General features: G+C 50.4%; 8 protein-coding genes across 8 annotated transcripts; 3 read left to right on the top strand and 5 right to left on the bottom strand.

Moving 5' to 3' along the window:
• Window positions 1-63: 63 nt before the first annotated feature.
• M436DRAFT_70281 (uncharacterized protein) lies at window positions 64-2,223 on the bottom strand (the record flags this gene model as incomplete). The annotated part of the gene is made up of 3 exons (XM_013574919.1): window positions 64-1,962; window positions 2,018-2,107; window positions 2,182-2,223. 3 exons carry the CDS (start codon window positions 2,221-2,223, stop codon window positions 64-66), a joined length of 2,031 nt encoding a protein of 676 aa, XP_013430373.1.
• A 299-nt stretch (window positions 2,224-2,522) lies between these two features.
• M436DRAFT_79137 (chitin deacetylase 1) lies at window positions 2,523-3,612 on the bottom strand (the record flags this gene model as incomplete). The annotated part of the gene is made up of 3 exons (XM_013575009.1): window positions 2,523-2,815; window positions 2,866-3,513; window positions 3,567-3,612. The coding sequence occupies 3 exons, from the start codon at window positions 3,610-3,612 to the stop codon at window positions 2,523-2,525; spliced, it is 987 nt and encodes a 328-aa protein (XP_013430463.1).
• Window positions 3,613-4,174: 562 nt separating this feature from the next.
• M436DRAFT_40343 (amidase signature enzyme) lies at window positions 4,175-5,827 on the top strand (the record flags this gene model as incomplete). The annotated part of the gene is made up of 2 exons (XM_013574709.1): window positions 4,175-4,343; window positions 4,392-5,827. The coding sequence occupies 2 exons, from the start codon at window positions 4,175-4,177 to the stop codon at window positions 5,825-5,827; spliced, it is 1,605 nt and encodes a 534-aa protein (XP_013430163.1).
• A 220-nt stretch (window positions 5,828-6,047) lies between these two features.
• On the bottom strand, window positions 6,048-7,836 carry M436DRAFT_70278 (MFS general substrate transporter; the record flags this gene model as incomplete). The annotated part of the gene is made up of 3 exons (XM_013574918.1): window positions 6,048-6,889; window positions 6,950-7,525; window positions 7,575-7,836. 3 exons carry the CDS (start codon window positions 7,834-7,836, stop codon window positions 6,048-6,050), a joined length of 1,680 nt encoding a protein of 559 aa, XP_013430372.1.
• A 510-nt stretch (window positions 7,837-8,346) lies between these two features.
• M436DRAFT_79134 (uncharacterized protein) lies at window positions 8,347-10,163 on the top strand (the record flags this gene model as incomplete). The annotated part of the gene is made up of 3 exons (XM_013575008.1): window positions 8,347-8,473; window positions 8,530-8,966; window positions 9,015-10,163. The coding sequence occupies 3 exons, from the start codon at window positions 8,347-8,349 to the stop codon at window positions 10,161-10,163; spliced, it is 1,713 nt and encodes a 570-aa protein (XP_013430462.1).
• A 1,598-nt stretch (window positions 10,164-11,761) lies between these two features.
• On the top strand, window positions 11,762-13,750 carry M436DRAFT_39436 (MFS general substrate transporter; the record flags this gene model as incomplete). The annotated part of the gene is made up of 4 exons (XM_013574548.1): window positions 11,762-12,063; window positions 12,108-13,011; window positions 13,065-13,150; window positions 13,201-13,750. The coding sequence occupies 4 exons, from the start codon at window positions 11,762-11,764 to the stop codon at window positions 13,748-13,750; spliced, it is 1,842 nt and encodes a 613-aa protein (XP_013430002.1).
• Window positions 13,751-13,963: 213 nt separating this feature from the next.
• Window positions 13,964-14,571, bottom strand: M436DRAFT_61164 (uncharacterized protein; the record flags this gene model as incomplete). Its single annotated transcript, XM_013574815.1, has 2 exons — window positions 13,964-14,079; window positions 14,244-14,571. The coding sequence occupies 2 exons, from the start codon at window positions 14,569-14,571 to the stop codon at window positions 13,964-13,966; spliced, it is 444 nt and encodes a 147-aa protein (XP_013430269.1).
• A 1,500-nt stretch (window positions 14,572-16,071) lies between these two features.
• M436DRAFT_9053 (DNA glycosylase) lies at window positions 16,072-16,779 on the bottom strand (the record flags this gene model as incomplete). The annotated part of the gene is made up of 1 exon (XM_013574459.1): window positions 16,072-16,779. A coding segment is annotated over one exon (708 nt), but the record flags the coding sequence as incomplete, so codon positions are not given.
• Window positions 16,780-20,824: the final 4,045 nt, after the last annotated feature.

The raw sequence follows: 20,824 nt of genomic DNA, 5'->3' as shown, positions 1-20,824 counted from the left end.
CATATAAGCACATCGGACAATACGTTCTGGAACTGGAATATTTTTCTTTGATCTGACATGACCCTACGATTGAAACCACTGCGATAGTTCTCTAACCATCTCCAATGCTGCAGCGTCCGTCATTTCCAAGCCATCAAAAGTAGTGAAATCGGGTGCAGGTGCTGTTCCATTCCTGTTCTCAACACCAGTCTCACAACTCGCATTTTGCAAAGCAGTCATAGTCGCTTCTGTCAAAGCATCAAACTCATCACGAAACCGTCTGATCCAGGGCGCACGCTCGCCCATGATTGCCAGAACACAGCTAGCTGCACGGATATCGTTGCTGATGCTGAAAGTCCAGTTGCCTCCTTTCCAAAGCGCATAGAGGAGAGTGATTCCCGAGACGAACACAGTGTGAACTGCGACGAAACTATGTCCGTACTCGGGGGTTTGATGCAGTCGTTTGTGGATCTGACAGACCTGTCCAGCAGAATCCACACATCTGCGGAAGAGCTCTGAGCTCTGCTCTAGTGTGGATAGGAATGGTTGCAGAAGAAGCCTAACATCGCGGTGGAAGTGCAGCATCAGACGCTCGTGTTCACTGGGCTGTAGAGCTGGAAGCATATTCTCCCGCCATACATCAAGATCTGATATCAGGCAATGCATCTTTGGTTGTAAGGCGCTTATCGTTCGATCTACCCTGTAAATCGTGCGTTGTATGCGAGCTTCAAAGGTCCGAAGCTGCGATAGCAGAATGAATTGAGTCAGATTTGTAGGTGGATATGCCTCTTGCCCGGGCATCAAGGGACCAGGCATAACATCCGTATTGACTCGTTGCATATAATCGCTATCGTCGATACTCAATGGCAATGGCTGATCGATGTCGCAGTCAGACAGACTTATCGGCCTCCCTAAAGCACCAGCAAGGATGCTCTCGAGAGCACACACAGACCAGAATAGGCGACGTTGAAGCTGGGTTTGTAATGGAGGCGATTTCCGGGTCGATGCCTCGCGGTGTAGACCAATATCTGTTACTGTCCGCATAGCTAAGCCTGTCAGATGCCAAAGGCCGTTGCGTGACTCTGAGCGTAGATGGTACAGGATCAGAAGCACCAACGCTTGCAAATTGTCGAGTGGCGATGCTTCTCTTACGCTCGCGACGTGTTGCATCGCAGAGATGTAGAACTGCTCTGGTGCCACATCTCTGTAACTCTGATCTGTAAGGCGCAAATTCAGTGCACCTATAGAGTATACCAAGTTTAGCACGAAGAGAGCAAATCCATCTTCGTTATATGCTGGACAAGCAAAGCTGTTCAAAAATTCGGACACTCCGTGGGGTGCTTGACAAGGACTTTGACGACGGTGGATCTCCCAAAGGTCTGGCGGAAATAAGAATGGAAATCTTGGGTGAATGCGGACAAGATATGTGGTAATTAAGCGCGTGCCCAAGGCATCAGAAACTGGCTTGGCAGGTTGTTGTAGCTCTTGCAGAGTAATCTTCCTGGTATCAGAGTTTGAATTGCGCCTCTCGGATTCAGGACTGGGAGGTGTGGGCACCCATAAAGCTTTGTTCCATACTGTCGCTCGCACCAAACGTCCAAGATCGGTCGCCAGTGCATAGCCCGATGATGAGCCAACATATTCAGTGCCGTTGCCGAGAGATAACAAGCCTACGACGTCCGCAACATTGGGCTCTTGTCGCAAAGAAGTTCCAACTCGTCGAGTATCGTTGACTTCGTCGGTGTCAATACCTGGAGTCAATGGATGTTCGGCATTGACAGGAGACGGCAAATTGTCCGTGGTCGGTGTCGGCACAGCACGCGTTTGCTGATTCTCCATAACCATGAGGCGTTGTTCAAGGTAAGCAACCTGATCCTCGAGGGCACGAGTGTATGAACCGCTCAGACTCTCCATTTCTGGTGGTTTGTTGCAAGCCTTGCCTGCCTTGGCGCAGTTAGAGCATTGCGGATATGCATTATCACACTATCCGAGCCGTATGAGTGGAAACGAGCGAAACGAGAGCCTCTGATATTCCCACCTTTTGTTTTCTACTTTTGCATCTATCGCAAGCGGTCCGCTGCCTTTTTCGTGGGTTGTTAGCGTCGTCAGTGTTAGGCGAGATGGTGTTCTCTGTAGTTATGAAGTTCAAGGTTGTCATAGTTCGAGCGGGAAAGTCGGGCACAGCCAAGCAAATGTTCTTACCAGGGGAGCGGCAAGAGACTGGTTCCAACGCATACTTAACATATTGAGATGTATCGCCAAGGGCGACCCTCGGAACTGTTTGTTATCTGTGTCTGTTGGGGAAGGAAGCCACCCCGCCGTCTGATAAAGGCTTCGCGCAACTTTGGCCATATTGCAAGTCTTGACGTGTCCTCGAACGTCAACTTCTGGCCAGCTCGAGTGTCGAACATCTTAATTCAACTCGAAGTCAGACAGACAACATCACAAGCACTTTTCGACACACGGTCTCAAAATACTGTGCTGATTATAGAGGTCAAACATATGGTATGGAACGTTGTATTATGTGGGTGCTTCAAGGGCTCTCAGTCGCCGCCAGTTTTCGACCCTGGCTTGTAAGGAAACTTTTCCCGGTAATGAGTTGCGATGTCCCTGCGAGTGGTCACCCACACTCCTTCCTTCTCAGAGATGTACTTCATGAACCTTCGAAGACTTTCTGATCTGCCTGGCTTTCCCACAATCCTGCTGTGCATCGGTATCGTCATCATTTTGCCACCTTCGCGGTATAGGCAGTCAAATGCATCTTTGAGATACTGCTCATAAGTCGCTCCGGCCGAGCTGACGAAACCTGGGCTCATGTGGAACTTCCCATCATTACCTGGAGAGTCATCAGTATCCATGGCTCCCATCGCAGTTTATGTCACTTACAGTCGTAGTTGTACGGTACCATCAGCATACCCTCTTTCTTGTCTTCTGGGAGCTCCTTCTCCCATGGAAGATCGATCCAGTACGGCGAATCCTCGTTGTAAACCTCTGATGTATACAACAACTTGTGGCCCATCTCCTTCCACATGAGAGGCAGCAAAGCGGCGGTGTTTGGTGTTCCTCTGCCGAAATATGCTCCACTTGGGAACTCTCCAGTGGCAGCCTCGAGAGTCTGACAGCTTTTCTTGATGTAAGCTTTGTCGTCTTCAAAAGAGTAATCCCAGATATCGAGCCATCTATAGCCGTGTGCACCAATCTCATGGCCATCACGAACGCAAGCTTTTGCAAAAGAAGGGTTCCTCTCCATTGCGACAGACACGGCCCAAAGAGTCATCTTCCATCCGAACTCTTTCATGAGTCGATGAATACGCCAAGCACCGCATCGACTTCCATACTCGAAGTCTTGCTCACCATTGAGATGGCGATGCTCTCTGCCACCTCCAGAAGGTCCTTTCTCCCAGAGATACGCCTCGCTGGTTCCGTCGCCATCGAGGACGTTTCTCTCGCCGCCTTCTTCGTAGTTCAGAACAAACGATACGGCTATACGAGCACCATTTGGCCATTGAGGATCATGGCTTTCTTCGCCAAAGCCTAAGTATACTGTCAGCCTTTGTTCGAATGATTGCGTTCATTGTCTTTGTGACCTTCAAAATCTCTGGGCAGTTGCAAAGATTCTTCAACGTGAACCATGACGGCTGTCTGGTTTGTTCTCCTGGTAACAAGATCTTGCGAGAATGTGTTCCCAATCAAATACAAGAAACACTGTAAAAGCAATATTGAATACTATGCTGAAAATGTTGAGTCTAGCTGCAGCTTATAATCACGCTGGCCGAAAGCTCAAAGCCGTCTGATTGATGCACGAACTGGCTGCCCGCCGAAACAACGAGTTGTGGCACAATCATCTCCTTCTTGTTCCGACCGCATTTGGCCTATCAGTTAATATCTCTCAGGTGGTGAGGGCGAGCAAGGTATGGTTTCCTTATCGGATGCTTATCGGACCCCGCCCCTCAGCCCCCACCTCCGCCTATCGCACGCATCTCGGACCTCCGATGACTTGCACTGTTGACTGTATCAGTCTATCGGACACTCACGAGTAGGAGCTTGATGGCAAGCCGGCTCGCATATTGCGACTTGATCACGGGATAATCGGTTGTTCATGGTTGAGGGCTGGCATGACTCTGTATAAGGTGCCTCGTTGGCTCCGGCATGGGCATACAATCATACAATTTAATTCTTCTGTTAGATCACTATAATGTCCGTCTTCTCTCTCGATGCTAAGCAGGGAAATCCTGTGACCACAGAAACACTTGACGGACTATGCTCCCAATTAGGAGTCCAGATCGAAGAGCATGAGAAAGAAGACTATCGTCGTCTGTTGGCCGTCTTTCACGATGCCAGCGAACAATTGATGGATATTGAAGGTAAATAAAATCCGAACCACTTTCGAAGTAGTGATGCTTATCAGACAGTAGACTATGTCCCTATCGTAGATGAGGATAGATTCGCCAGAGAGCATATTCACTTCCCTGAAAAGCATGGCAATCCACACGGTGCTTGGGCCTGGAGATGCACAGTCGTCGACAAGCATTCCAAGGGCGGCAAACTTCGCGGCAAAAGATTCGTCCTGAAAGACAATGTTGCCTTGAAGGGCGTTCCAATGCTTCTGGGCACCAATTTCATCAAAGACTATACACCCGACTGCGATGCTACTGTTGCGACAAGAATCCTAGAAGCTGGCGGCATGATCATTGGAAAAGCAGTCTGCGAAAATATGTGTCACAGCGCCACGAGTCATTCTTCTGGAACTGGTATCGTCGAGAATCCGATTGCAAAAGGCTATAGTTCTGGTGGCAGTTCAAGTGGATCGGGCGTTCTTGTTGCTCTTGGAGAGTGCGATGGAGCTATTGGAGCAGATCAAGGTGGCAGCATTCGCGTTCCAGCAGCCAACTGTGGTATTGTCGGGCTGAAGCCAACATTTGGGCTGGTTCCCTATACTGGCAGCGGCTCGAACGAGCCTACCAACGATCATCTTGGTCCAATGACGCGCACTGTTCTGGAGAATGCTGTTTTTCTCGAGGCCATCGCTGGTACTGATAATATCGATGATCGCTCATTCGCTGCACCACATCCTTCCAAGATTCCATCCTACAGCCAGATAGTGGACCTTCCCAAGGAGAGACCTCTGACAGGAAAGAGACTCGGTATCATCAAAGAATCACTATCGTTGCCCGCTCTAGACACACGTGTCATCGAGACTTTCAAAGCAGCAGTTGCCAGATTTGAGGCCCTCGGTGCGACGGTCGAAGAAGTCTCCATCCCCATCCATTCCAAAGGCGCAGCTATCTGGACCGGCATATCAAAAGTAGGAGGCTATCTGACCAAAACCTCCGGCTCATTCGGTAGACGAGGCCATCAAATGCTGACGCTAAACTCGAAACTGCATCCCATGGGTCAAGAACACTGGGACAATGCATACGTGTCGACCAAAAACATCTACCTCAATGGTCTGTATGCTGTTCAGAACTTTCCTCTTCTGTTGGCAAAAGCAACAAATCTGTCACACCAACTTCGAGATGCTTATGACACCGCACTCAAGACATACGATGTCTTGCTCACTCCAACACTTCCATATGTGGCGACTAGTCATGCCTCTCCGGACGCTACACCGATTGAGCAAATCACAAAACAGATTGGGTTGACGACAAATACTGCTCCTTTCAACCAAAGTGGACACCCTGTTTTAGCTATGCCTATCGGAATGTTGGAGGTGCTCGAAGGTCCAGGTGTAGATGCGAAGGTGAAGCTTCCTGTCAGTATGCAAGTGATTGGGAAGTGGTGGGACGAGATGTCGGTGTATGAAACTGCATATGCTTGGGAAAGAGCGAATGACTGGAGGGTGATGTGAGCTGTTTATACGGTGCTGCTAGCTCGAATACGATAATGTTCAACATGATTTTCATTAAGTCGTAATCAAGCTGTCCTCTGGAGTGCCCGATGTCTCTGCTGCCAGGCGGTTGTGTTGACCTTCAAAAATAAATGGTACATACTCGAGTCAAGGCCTTTATGTATGGCATCCAAGCACAATATCAAATTCGGACAACACATACTTTGTCGTCTATGCTGCACTATCGTTGTCCTCGCACATCAATGCTCTTAGCGTTATCAGCTGTCCCCGGTTGAGAGGCTCCCTGCACAGACTGCTGAACACCCCCTTTTTCAACCATGTCAGCCACAGCATCGCTGGTATTAACGACGTGTAGCTCATCAGGACGCTGTAGCCCACGGTCCTTAATCAAAAGACACCCGATCAGACAAAGCCCCATGAATGGTACATTCATAATGAACACCGTTCTACTAGCTGTAGCGTAAGCCTGCAGCACACCTTGTATTTGCTCTGGCGAAGCTCCAAGCGCTTCAAAGTCCGGTGTATCGTATGAAGATACAAAGGAAGAAAACTCTGGTGGCATGGCTTTCTTCAAAGAGTTTTGCAGTGCGGCAGCGGAAATGGCAAGCCCCACAGCACCGCCCAGACTGCGTAGGAAGTTGCGATTCGATATTACGACAGCTCGCTGTTCTTTAGAGCAGTGAGCTTGCAATGCAACCAGTGTTGGCTGAAATATCAAGCCCACTCCTGCTCCTTGAACGAGCAGTATAACCACGATGGCAGCTATAGGCGTGTTGAGGTCAAATATACAGGTCAGCCCGACTCCGGTTGTCCAGAGGAAGAAGCCGAGCCAGATCGCCTCGCCGTATCGCTCCCGTCTGGAAATGTACTGGCCTGAGAGGATTGACAACGTCATTTGGGCAGCAGTGATTGGCAGTACCAGAACAGCCGAAGTGATCGGCGACATGCCTCGTGCATTCTGGAAGAACAGTGGAAGATAGTAGAGCTGCGAGTAGTAGACGATGCCAAAGAGAAAGTTTTGAAGCAGCAGTACGCATACAGGCGGATTTCTGAACAAGGATACTGCCTCAAAATTAGTTTTCAACACTAGTACAACTACGATGACAGGATCTGGTGACTTACAAGGCATCATGGGAAGCACAGCAACCTTGTGTTCGACGAAAAGAAACGCCAGAGCACAACTTCCTCCGATGACCAACATCGAGATGACCATGACACTGTCCCAGGCAAAGTAGCTGCCGCCTCCAGAAACAGGTATCAAGATGAGCACTATAGCTGCAGATCCGAAGAGAATACCCCAGTGGTCGATCTTCTTTGCGACAGTCATGAGGTCTAGCTTCGAAGAGTCTTTCGACGGCGGTAAGATGACAAAGCATATCAAGCAGCAAAGCGCTGCAAGCGGGCTTACCAGCCAGAACAAACCTCGCCAGCTAGATTTCTGTGCAAACGCTGCTGCGATAAACGGGCCTACCATGTTACCTAGGCCCACACAAGCACCAAGGATTCCTTGATATATGCCTCGCTCTTTGAGGGTAACGATGTCACTCACTATCATCATTGATAGACTCGTGATACCACCGTTGGCAACACCAGCCAAGGCGCGGAAGACATAGAGCATGGTGGCATTTTGTGAAAACCCACAGAGCAGGTCACAGATTGCAAGCAGCATCAATGCCGAAAGAAACACAACTTTTCTTCCTGTAGTCATCTGTCAGCTTAAGTTCATGTCAAGCTAAAATTTACTAACCAAACAGATCTGACAGTCGTCCAAAGAGAACCTGAAAAACTGTGTTCGCAATAAGGGCTGATGTGCCAGCCCAAGATATGGTATCGGCAGCATCCAGATCCCGAGATATGGTTGGCAATATGACTCCGATGCCATTCTGATCAACAAAACATATAAACAATGAGATTGCTAGGACACCAAAGACGATGAGTAATTGTCTCTTGGGAAGCAAGTTGGTTTGGTCGATAATCGATGCCTCTGCGGCAGCTTGTTTGTCGTTCATGTCGATTGGATGGCTGGTCAGCAGAGGAGCTTGTCAAGGCCCGATTAACAACCACTGCAAGTAATGTTGCCATGACTGCCGCGCATCAAAGAAATACATTCAGACACGATTGTTTGGTCTTCGGAGGGCCGAAAATTCTCCCATAAGGCGAGGTCGGCGGTAGTAGCGCTTGTAGATACCGGAGACGATAATCTATGCAAGCTATGATCTTCCGAAATCTTCTTATCTGATAGATTGAAGTTTTGACGGAAGGTATGCATAATCGCAATTGCCTATCGTTCTTGGTCAAAGTGGTTGTCGGAGCTCCGAGCGGGGCTCCTTCCTTATCGGCTTATCTCCAGGTCTTGTTCACCTGCACAATCTCGAGCCTGCTGTAATCAATTCAACAACGCCTTCGAGCTCAGCTTGTCTCACGCAAGACCAAGACGTACTATCTTGCATGACATGCGGATGCATATATGTCTTGAGATGGCGCCGCTTTGGTTGTGAGGGCATCACGACTTCTCAGCCATGCCTCAATTCATACAGCAGATGAAAGATGCTAGCAACTCTCCAAAGTCATTCAAGGAGTTTGTGCAAACCTCGAGTAGTGATGGGCCTGTTCGACACAACAAGGATCTACTCCCAAGCCCTCCTGGTACGATTTTGGGTCTCTTGAGAAGCCTCAGAGACATTGATGCTGACACTCTGCAGAGGACCGTAGATGGCGATGGCAACACTACTTCGCCTACTACCTGACGATGACGTTCAGTCCAAGCAGTTACAACCTCGGAGCCTCGCTCGTCTCTATCGGCCTTCTTTGGTGGCATGGAATGATTGCTGCTGTCATCGGATCTGCCATATTGACCGTCCTGGTTGTACTCAACTCAAGAGGTGCGATCAAGTATTTCGTGGGCTTTCCAGTATACGTCCGTGTGGCAGCAGGTGTCAGAGGCTCTTCGTTGTACATCCTCGTCAGAGCTGTCGTTGCTATCATCTATTTTGCCACGCAGACATACTATGGTGGACGCATCACATCCGTATTCATGCGCGGAATCTTCGGTAACGGATACCACAACATCCCAAATCATCTGCCGGCCAGCGCTGGTATTACTTCTCGGGATCTGCTTAGCTTCTTCATTTTCTGGATGGTAGTATCTCCATCTTCATCGTGAAAGGTCATACACTAACCAGGACAGATCCAAATGCCTGTCATGTTCATCCACCCCAGAGTTCTCCGCCACTTGTTCGTCGTCAAAGCAGTTTACACTACAATCTCTCTGCTCGGCGTGCTCGGCTGGGTCATCAGCGCGAACGGAGGGAAGATTGGCGACTTCAAATATACCACCAAACAGACCCAGCTGTCAGGTCATGACCTCATCTGGCCGATGATCTCTGCCATCAACTCTGTGATGGGAGCTCTCGCGCCTGTCTTGATCAATCAGCCAGATATAGCTCGTTACGGTCATTCTTATGGCGACGTGACTTGGAGCCAAGGCGTCGGTATACTTCTCAGCAAGGTTCTGGTGATGTTCATCAGCACAGCTACCACAGCCGCAGCGACTACCGTCCTAGGAAAGTCATATTGGAACGTCTGGGATCTCTACAGTGCCATTCTCGACCAGTACTGGAGTCCAGGCGCGCGTGCAGGCATGGTGTTTGCAAGCTTTGGCATGATGCTGGCCGTGCTGGTCACGAATGCCGGAAGCAACTCGCTTCCTGTCGGTGCCGACTTGACCGGCATATGGCCGCGCTGGTTGACAATCGTCCGAGGACAGGTTCTGTGCGCGTGTTTGGCACCTCTTCTCGTCCCCTGGAAGATCATCGCATCGGCGACATCATTCCTCACGTTCCTGGGCTCTTATACTGTGTTCCTCATGCCTATCTGCGCATGCATGGTTGCCGACTACTGGCTTGTAAGAAGAGGTAACATACATGTACCTTCTTTGTATGTGTATTCGCCTGAGAGCCCATACACATACTACAAAGGCTGGAACCTGCGTATGCTTGCTGCTTGGATTGCAGGTGTGGCTTTCGTCATCCACGGTATAGCTGGATCATTAGATCCCGACTCGGTGAACCAAGCTTCGAAGAACATGTACAAGCTAGGCTTCATCTTATCCTTCTGCATGGGTGGCCTGGTATATTACACCCTCTGCTTGATATGGCCAGTCCAGGTCCTACCACAAGGATTGGAAAGACCGCTCGTCTTCGAGGAGCTCGCGGCGAATGAAGGCTGCTTTGATCATGAGAACGTCGGGACGATTACCGGAGTGCCGGACGGGGAGGATGTAGACAACGTTTCCACTCATCACTATGTTGCCGAAGGGAAAGACAGTAAAGTCTGAAGGACGGCGCGCGTTGTCGGAGTGCTTAGGTTAGACAGGCCGGACACAGCGTGTATTCTGTCAAGTGTGTCCCCAACTCTTTTGAACTCCTGTTCCGTGCTCTGTCATGTCGCTCCCACTGTCGCTCTGATGTCCATCGCACTCGCAGGATCCGTGTAGCAAGCGTTGCTTCGGACGCTGATTGCTGGCACGTCAATACCGACGCGTCAAGGGTTGATGGGGCGCATCGAGGGGTGAGATCTGGGAAGTTGTCGTCGAGCGATCAACACGCCTGATTATTGTACGCGTGAATGTGCTCCGACAGAGAGTCCACAGTGTGTGTACGTTGTGTAGTCGAAGTCAAGTCGCGTCTCTGAGCGCGTGGGCTTCGTTCGCGTCGGGACTTTAGCGAGGTTGATCGACCCAGCACTGGTTCGGTCTGTCTACTCCAAGAGAGTGGCCGATAGAGCATTATATGATATGCACTCGCATTGATGGAGAGAGAATTACCAACCCTGGTTATGATAGCCCTTGATTCCTCCTGGCTCATTTGTTGCTGCCAAATCTCGTGGTCGTCGAATCAGCTGTGTACTTCTCTACGTGTTTTGACATGGCTACTCGATGCAAACACGAAAACACTCGGATTCGCCCAAGTCTTCCGGAATACGCAGCTCAAGTCACACAGACAGGGCTATACGGGCTATCATAAGTCACTTCGAGTATTAAATGATCAACATCAGCTAGGGGAGACGTGTTGTTGCAATTGTTTCTCAGGAACAGGGCCATGCACACAGCAAAGCATTCGATGCCACGACTTTTGGCCATCAGGACGGCACATGTGCTTTTTGTGCATGACGTTGGCGGCTGAACGTCATCACAAGTGCGTTGAGGCCGCCAGTTTGTAGAGACGCACCATTGCGACATGCTTGAGCGAAATCGCAGCAGTTCGTGTTTCTCAAAGATTCTCACCTCTAGAGAAAGACATAGACGCGTACACAGTCATCTTGAAATGATCAAGCAAACTCCGTCGTTGCTTGAGCGGAATTGGCTTTGGAAATGGCTGCGCGTCAGAGCTTCTTTTTGCCTTTGCCGAGTCTTTTTGGTGGCTTGCGGCAATAAATCTGATAAGATCCCTAATGCTTCCTAGTGCCGGACAACCGACCCCTCGGGCTGACATTTGACGAATGCAACTGTAGAAAATGCCTCATGGCAATCAAGATGATGAACGTCTATTGTGCATGTTGTGTATGTTGTCTGAAGAGTTGGCTGTCGAGTAGTTGAGGAAAGTACGCAGAAGAAAGCTTCAATGGAGTGAGCTGTAAGGTAACGCGCAGGTCGAAACACCTTCTTATCGAGCTCAACCACAAAAAGACCCTACGATCGATCCTCCCCACCTTCGTCTTCCACATCGTGCCGGATTTCCCTATGTTTCGCCCGTTCGGAACCAGCCAAAAGAACATTTGCCCCAAGTTCTGAAAACCAACGTGATCTCGGCAGACGAGCGATCCCTCAATAAAAATTCGTGCATCCGCCATCTTATCAATCTTCATCTTTTTACACACGACCCTGAATACTGAGCAGGCCGAAGTCTTATGCTCGACTGAAATCGTTCGGTCAACATGGGTTTCTTGAAAGCGTTGGACAGGCCATATATCAATCCTTTCTACCACTCACGGGAGGATGAAGAGCCCGATGACGTCGTCAAAGAGGAAAGTGGATTGAGGTCGTCGAGCAGTCCGAGTGATCATTCTCCGGACTACCACGAAAGATATGGCCATGACAAGAATGTCGCTTCTGGAACCGGCGCTGCCTACGAAGGCGAGAAAGTCGACCCTGACTATCAAGCTGGTGTTCAAAAAGCTGAGGGTGTCACTCTTGCTTGGAACAAGCGAGCGCTATGGTTGACCTATATCTGGTATGCGTATATCTGCTACGATATGATGCTGGTTTGTTAATGTACGGCAGGATTTACGTCGTCTACTTCGAGATTGCGCTCATGTCGACTATTACCGGTTATTTGGGCAATTACGCCAATGCAAGTTTCAGCACCTCGCAGCTCTTATCAGTCAGTTCGGTCATGAGCTCTATCATTGGCGGTGTGCTGCGTCTGCCAACCGCCAAAATCATCGACATCTGGGGACGTGCCGAAGGCTTCTTTATAATGATGTGGATTACAGTCATAGGATTGATCATCTTCGCCGCTTCGAACAATGTTCAAACCTACGCGGCTGCTTCAGTCATTTACTACATTGGCTATGATGGCATGTACTATGTCATGACCGTCTTCATCGCCGACACCACCAGACTAAAGCATCGAATCCTCATGCTGGCCATTTCTCAGACACCTTTTATCTGTACTGCCTTCACCACTCCCTACGCTGTGTCGAGTTTCGTCAGCGGAGCTGGCTGGAGATGGGGTTACGGAACATTCGCCATTGTCACTCCGGTGGCCTGTCTTCCCCTGTGCGGAGTTTTCTACTACTATCAACGTAAGGCCGAAAGAATGGGTCTCTACAAGCGCACCGAATCCCCTGCTCGCGGATGGTTCCAGACCATCAAACACTACTGGGTTGAGTTTGACATCGTCGGTGTCTTCTTGCTCGTTGCAGGATTCGTTTTGTTCTTGCTACCATTTTCCCTCGCAACTTCGGTCGCTGGTCAATGGAAGAGTGCCAGCATCATATCCATGCTGGTCATTGGCTTCGTCATTCTCTGTCTGTTCCCCGTGTGGGAGCGCTTTGGTGCTAGCAAGCCTTTCCTGCCATGGGAGAGACTCAAGGATCGTACCGTTTTCGGTGCAGTGCTTTGCATCTCCAGTCTCTACGCCGCTTTCTACTGCTGGAACCTCTACTACTACACGTTCAACCAAGTAAGCAGGAATGGAGTAAGCCAACAAGATTATATGCTAATAAGCACGTACAGGTTGTTCTAGGCCTAAACACTCGCGACGCTACATACATGGGAGAGATCTACACCGTAGGCTCTTGCTTCTTTGGTGTCATTACAGGGTAAGAGTTACTTCAATGACCCTCGAGACAAACCACTAAATGTGAATCAGGATCCTCGTCAAGTGGACCAAACGCTACAAGTGGATCGCCCTCGCCTCAGTGCCACTTTACATGATGGGTACTGGCTTGATGATCTATTTTAGACAGCCAGGAGTTGCACCGCGCTATGTCGTCTGCGCGCAGATCTTCGTCGCATACGCGGGTGGCACGCTGGTGCCTTGCCATCAAGTCGCAGCTCTGGCAGCAGGCACTCACGCTGACTTTGCCACCACGCTCGCCCTCCTATACCTAGCCTCATCAGTCGGTGGTGCAATCGGTGACTCAATCGCCGGCGGCATCTGGACAAACGTCTACCCTAAAGAGCTGAACAAGCGTCTACCTGCCGATGTCGCTACATCAGTCTACACAAGCTATCTCAATGCCCTCAACTATGCTCCTGGCACGCCAACTAGAGATGCAATTGGAGTTGCATTCGGTATTGCACAGAGGGACATGTGTATTGCAGCCACTTCTATCACAGCACTTACATTTATTGCCGTGTGGATATGGCGTGATATCAATCTTGGCAACAAGAAGCAGATCAAGGGTACTGTTGTTTAGAGCTGTCACATGTCAGACACATCACCACGAACGAAAAAAATATGGTCTTTCTTGATGAGAAGAGATTGGCAGCGTCATGTATATCACGAACCCGCCATATTTGAATACAGCCCATTGCCCATGACTGTTTACCTGTATATCGAAAAATGAATAGAATCACAAAAGCTTTTCCCTGTTTTCTTATATCCATTTCTTCTACATCCCGTTGGTAGATCAGTCGACACCAAGCAAACGACAAGCCTCAGTGACGGTGTAGTCCTCGGAGCGCCAGCGAGAAATCACTTCGCCAACACTGTACACCGCAGCACCAGGAAGGACGAAAGCGGTTCCTGTAAGCAAAGCGCCCACGTGTAGAGCATGATTAACTCACCCATGCGCCAGCTGAAGATGCAATACCACCCGTTTCCCCCCCACTCCGACAGCATTCCTCCATCCTATTCTCTAGGTGGCTCGTGTGCACAGACTCACACCAGATCTCCAAGCATCCACGTACCAGAACATGCGCTTTGCCCTGAAGATTGAGACGAATACTCTTGGCTTCTCCTCGGTTTTGAAATCCAGGTGTAGGGCATGTGGCATTCAGGTCTCCGCGTCCACCGCGACCGATGATAGAGACGCATTGGGAGAGTTCGTAAGGGGATGGCGATGGCCTTGTGACGGTTGCTTGGCTTGAGAAAATTGGTGGCAGCAAGCGTCTGTTCACCAACCGCAATCAGGTTGGGAACACCAGTGTCGTTACCGTAGCTGCAGACTCTATCACCAAGTGTCTGAGCGTGGGCATTGGCCCCCTTGGTAAGAGTGGTGCCGACCCAGGAACTCATTACAACGGCGATTGAGAACAGAAGGAGTGAACAACGTCCTGGTACTTGAAGGTAATAAAAGAGATGATGAGAGAGATGGAACGAGTGGTGGATGAAGGTCGGAGAAAGGTGTCAATTGGCTCACCTTTTATACTTCTTGCAATCACTCGTAGAGCTGATTCATTGCGTGTCAGGCCCGAGCAAGGGATACCCTCGTCTACGTACCTGCTGCCTCGAGGCCATGTCAATTGCGTCAAGGAGTATAGGTTCTCGGATAGACAAAACTTGGTCCTCAGTTGGCCAGCCTCCCCATCACAATGCTCCGGAATCTCCTCAACCTCCGAGTCTGCATACCAATTTTGAAATGTATCTACAGAAAGATGCTGGACTGACATTCCTTGGAAAGTCACAAAGTAGAGCTGGGATGAAAAGAAGCATGGCATTAACTTATTCAAGTAGTTTCAAGGGTCGTTCTGAGCTTCATGCACGACAGATGTCAGACTCCCCCTGGCTGAACCTTTTTACGGGACCGAAATCCGAACCGAGTTTTACAATTTTAGACATGCAGAAAGATGCATCCATTAGTCTGGACGTGCGGTGACGCTCACCCCGGTGGGATGTAGACCGGGACAAAAGGTTGGATCATCGACAGTAAGGACTTATTCGAGGTTCAAAGATGGGGGCCGATGAGCTGAACCCGGTCTTCCTGATTACGTATTGGTTGGCAGCGAGGCAGCTTCAAGTTTGTACGCATTGATGCCGTCAGGATGTCCAAAACAAGGCCGCGAGGGCGGTCAAAGTGGCAGGGGAAAAGTTGGCATCAGGGCCTGAGATGATTGGCGTGCCGTTTCATGGCAGCAGACCTTTACTAACAAGGGTAGCTACTAGGTTGATTGTGACTGGAAGAGGAAAATGCAGAATGCGGACTCCTACTTGATCTGAACCGGGCCTGATCAAACTGAACGCAGCAAAAGTGCAAGCGTGTGGTTTCTGTACTTTGATGTATTTTGTCTTAGGCTACAGGATGCTATGAATGGAGATATGAAGAGCAGGGAAAATCCTACTCGATGTTGTGACAACCGGCGAGACATGATCTTGCAATCATCTATTTCACACCGTAGACCATCACCTCTCTTACTTGCGCGCAGCACGACGACGGCTAGGCGTAGCAGGGACGGGCGCAGAAGCAGTCACATCTGCACGACCGGCTCTGGGTCTCAGACGCGAAGTCATGATCTCAGGGTCTGCGTTCAAACGCTTGGTGCTAGCAGGAACAGCCGGTGTAGCGGCTTCCTTGGGTGCGGGTGCGGATGAAGGAGTGACTGCACGTTTCGCAGCAGCACCATTTGAGTTTCTACCTCTTCTGGTACGGCGCTTAGGTGCTGGAGCAGGAGCAGCGTCCTCGGCTTTGACTCCTGGCACCAATGCATCAGGGCCTTCAGGACCTTCGAGTTCGCGTTTGATGGCAGTTGTGGCCTCGCCATGAGGATTGGGAGCTACGGGTTCATCCCAGGTGGCTATTCCATCTGAAGCCTCGCGCATCAGAGCCGGCGCTGCTTTTTTCTTGTTGCCGGTCAGAGGATCCCATTCCCAGCCTTCGCGCAACCACATCCAGCGGAGACAGGCTCGTAGTTCTTTATCAAGCGGTACCACGCGCTTCCATTCTGGCTCAAAGTCTGAAGTATGAGTTGCTTGGGAGTGGGGAGTGTAGTCCGTAACACCTTCGCCGTTGTAGCCTGAAGCCACGCCGCGAAATACATCGCGGCAGAAAATTCGCCAGGAGTCCCAGGCGTAGGGGCCCAGTCCGTAGATATGTGCGATTTCGAGGGCGCCAGCTTCGATGCAGTTTTCCACGTCTTCGTCAACGGTTTCTTTGGGCTTGAGTTGGCGGCCATTGCCTTTGTTGGGATAGTCCATGGTACGGAACAGTTTGCCCTTCTGCGGTGGCTCAGAGACCCAAGTTTCGGCGATCTTGATGAGTTTTCTTGCGCGTTGGTTCTGGAAACCTAGACTATGGATCATTTCGCTGAGCTCGGTGGCATCAGCAGCAGCCAGTTCTTGAGGTGTGGGATAGGTTTCCATCACTTGCTCAAATATGGGTCTTGCTGCCTTGCCATGGGTCTTGTTAAGGAAGGTGACGGCGATCAGTAGACGGAAGGGGTCATTTGCGAGTCTCTCTTGGATTAGACCGAAACGAGGTGCTGAGAGTTTGGGGAAAGGGACTGCGGATGTACCGGCTGGTACACGCTTCTTCTTTGGTGGCGTGGGAGTGAAGTGTTCGGAGGTCGTGCCGGTTGATTTGCGCGATCTGCGAGTCTTGGTCTTCTTTTCCTTCTTTGCGCTTTCTGTTAGGCCTTCGTCTTCGCTTGGTGCCCAGCCGAGAGAGGACGGTGGAAGAGGACCGGAATCTTCTGGTGACTCGACTTCTTCGATGTCGGAGTTGCCGATTTGCTTGACATCGACGGCAGTAGGCTCATCCTTCATCTCGACGTCTGGGTCTTCCATGTCCGGTGAGAGCTGACTTCTTGCAGACTCAGCGTTGTACTCCTCTCTCAGTCCACCTTTCACCATCATCAATCTCTGCTCGAAACTCGCGTCTGCACGGTCAAGCACCTCCAGAATCTTAATACGAGCCAATTGCTCCAGTCCAGTGATAGCGTTACGAGCAGCCGCAGTCTTTGACTTGTAGATTTTTTCTTCGCGGTCGGCTTCGTTCAACAGTTTTTCTAGCAGGTCCTTGTTGGATTCCACACTACCGTCACCGTCTTCTATGAGCAGTTGACGAAGTTCTTGAATTCTATTCTCGAAGTTGTCGGTTTCCTCTTCCCAAGCCGCGAGAAAATCTTGCATGGAATTTGAAAAGGCTTCGGCTGGCTCCTCTGACTCGGAATCTGAGTTGTTTGACTGGATGTTCTCCTCGATCCCGTTTGGTACCTCAGTATCCTCAGGAACCTGTTCGTCTCCTAGAGAAGGACTTGCTTGCTGCTCAACTTCTTCAATATCGTCAACCTCTGCAACCTCGTTCTCGGGCTCGTCTATTGCCTTTGCGGGTTCTGACACTTGCCGATCTTCAGCAGGCTCCTCCTCAGACTCTAGTCCAGATAACCGGGCGATCTCTTCAACCTCTACGTCTTGGCTCTTGGAAGCGTTTGATTCTTCGTTGGCAATTTCCAAGCCTTCTTCGTCCTCTTCCGATGAACTTACTTGCTCATCGGCCTCCGGATGATCTTCCAGAGCCCTGTCGTTAGTTTCGATCTCCGAGTCTACTGGTGGTTCAATGCTATCGGACGGCTCTGTAAGCTGAGGGCCTTCGTGGTTCTCACGATCGGCAGGCTCACTGGGTTGTTCTTGATCTTCAGCAGCGACGGCAGCAACCTGATCGACTTCCTCAATTGTTGATGGTTGATATCCACCAAATTCCATCAGATCCTCAGCGCTTGGGATGTCTGGCAGAGGAGTTCTTGCAGGCGCATCATGTGACTCAGTACTCTGGTGGAATGATTGGAACGCTATTGAGTTGTCCTCTCTGACCTCTTCAGTGATGTCCTTTGCTTCTTCTTGGGTTGATGGCTGGGAGTCGTTGTATTGCATTGGAGAACTAGTGTCGTCCTGGTCGTTAGTCATGACGACATCGATCTCGGGTGCGACAGGATCGGCTTGTTCTTGTGTAGCGCCAACTTCAGTGTCGACGTCCATAGCAGTAGGCTCAGACTCAGGCTCAAATTCGGGTTCAGATTCAGGCTGAGGCTCGACCTGAGCTACGGGGCTAATTGGACGCGCTGTGGACGGCTGACGGCGTACGGGACTTGGCTTGCGGACCGGGGCAGGAGCTGGTTTTTCATCGTCGCTATCACTGCTGCTGCTGCTGCTACTGCTGCTATCGTCGTCATCGTCGCTGCTGTCGTAGCCCAATTTCTTGCCAGCAGCAAAGGCAGCGAATTCGGCAAAGGAGTCGTTGACAGACTTCTTGGGCTTGGCGGAGGGGATGGATCCGGATCTCGTAGAAGTGAAGGATGATTGTGGTCTGCTGAAAGAGTTTATGATCTTTGGTCGCTGTAAGGTAGATTGTGTGGGAGCGGAGGCGAAGCTTGAAGATACTGGTTTGGGAAGCTCTTTCCTTTGCACGACTGGGCTGCTCTTCTTTGGCTCTTGCTGACGAGGCGGACTTGGCAATTGTTCGTCTGAAGAAACACTGGTCTCTCTTGTTGTAGGCGAGGGACTCTCTTCATGCATTGCTTCTGGAGAAGACTCTCTCTGTATCGTATCGATGACTTTTTGCTCGTCGGATACCTCTGGGTCGGATCTGTCGTCATGTACGCCAGCTGTGACTTCGGGCTCGATTGCTTCCGGATGTTCGATGGTTGAAGTGGCGACGTCCTGCTCGTCTTCCCTATCGCTAGAAGGATCGGCAGTTGCTGATATCGTTGGCTTGCCCAACACTGGCAGGGTGGTGCGACGGATGGAGTCAGACATTGTGCTTTTCTTAGCCGGTAAGTTCTCATCAAGCTCGTCCTCATCGCAAGACGGTGAGGCGTCTTCAGTCATAGCCGGTTCTTCAACGAGAGTCGAGTCTTGCACAGTGAGCGATGCAGCCATAGGAGTCGGAACGGTCACAGGAGGTTCAGCAGCCTTCGCCTTGCGTGCTTTCCTTCGTGACTTTTTGGTGCCCTCAACTGGCGCAGCATTCTCGGTATCACCAATGATGAGAGGGTCCAGAGCAGATGGTTGAATGGGTTGTTCGGTTTCTACGGGCTTCGACTTTCCCTTCTCAGACCTGTGCTTACTCCTCCTAACTTTCTTAGACTTGGGATTGGCTTGCACGGCGACTTCTGACTGAGCAGGCTCAGACTTCTCCTTGGTGACAGACTCAGAGCTTTCCAGCTGCATGTCCTCGTCCACCGAGGGTTGATTCTTGCTAGCGCTGGAGGGAGCAACGGAAAGGGCCTTCTCCGTCTCAGGTACCTCCTTGATGGCGGGCTTCGAGACGGCGGGCACCTCACCTGCTGCAACCTTTTCAAGCAACAACTTCTGCTTCTCGCGACGCCTTTGTCTCTTGCTCGAACCCGCGACTGGTGCCTCGGGCTCAACCTTTGGCTTCTTAGATACCTTGGCGGTGTCATCCTCTCTCTTTCTCTTCTTATTCTGCTTTTCCTTGTTCTCTTTCTTCTCTTTCTTGAGTTGGGGGACCGGTGCGACAGGGGCCTTCTGAGCTGCGGGGAGAGTGGGCTCGACAGCTTTCTGGGCCGGCTTGTCCTTTGATTTTAATTCCTTGACCTCGATCTTCTCTTCACGGTAGGGCTTCGAGGTAAGAGGAGTAGATGGAGGAGCAGAAGCGGTGGTCGACGTGAGAGGAGCTGGAGCGGTGACAGCTGGGCGCTTGTTGACCTCTGCGCAGACTTTCTTGAGACTCAATCCTTTGGCCTCGAGATCCAGAGCCTCGAAGTAGAGTTTGACGGTCTCTTGATCCAGAGTTGAGGATTTCTCAGAAGGTTTCTCGCTCATGCCAGCGACCTTGTCGAAGAAGGCAGTCTTTTGAGGCGGTTCGAGGTCGGTGAGAACATCTTGGTATTCCTCCTGTTCCATACATTGCAAGACAGTCTTTGTTTCCGAGTGAGTCTCTCCAGGAGTGACCTTCAAAGTGTGCAGATATCTGCTTTGGGCGGCGTGATTGTCGTGAATGATGCGGATCACTTTGGCCGCGGCGGCGACAGGATCCTGGGGTCGGGATGCCATGTCGAAGATTGATATGACTGACGGATACTGTGAAAAGGATGCAGCTCAAATCATACTGCGTACATTAACCCAATCGATTGTGATCGGTGAGGTTGGTCAAAAAATCTACAATTGAAATAATTTCGGAGATCTCGCGTTTCGCGCCGCCTCGGCTTTAGTGCTCTCTCCGACGAAAAGTTTGTCACGCTCTTACCTACCTTGCAATGCACAGTGTTCAAAAACTAGACAGTTCATTGGTAGGGATGATCACTCTATAGTAGGGCAGGTACCGACCCCAATGGAAATACATGTTCGCAGCGCGTAAATCTGCGTGGGGCCAACAAACCTGACCACAAAGAGAAAAGCGCTTGCCTTGTCTGATCAGTAGTCTGAGAATGTGCTGAAGGAGGAATATGAGCACTACAACGAGGACGATAGCAGCATCAGAAGGATTCTGAATCTTTGGTGATAGGAAAATGCAGCTTTTTTGTCTAACAGTCAACTGAAACGCCCATGTTGCTAAACCAAAAAGAATCTTGTATGGAGCATGCAGTCAGTGCCT

The sequence above is a fragment of the Aureobasidium namibiae genome (genome assembly GCF_000721765.1).
Source record: "Aureobasidium namibiae CBS 147.97 unplaced genomic scaffold scaffold_3, whole genome shotgun sequence".
NCBI lineage: Eukaryota > Fungi > Ascomycota > Dothideomycetes > Dothideales > Saccotheciaceae > Aureobasidium > Aureobasidium namibiae.
Note: the sequence above shows the minus strand (reverse complement) of the source record. Positions and strands in the feature narration are given on the sequence as shown.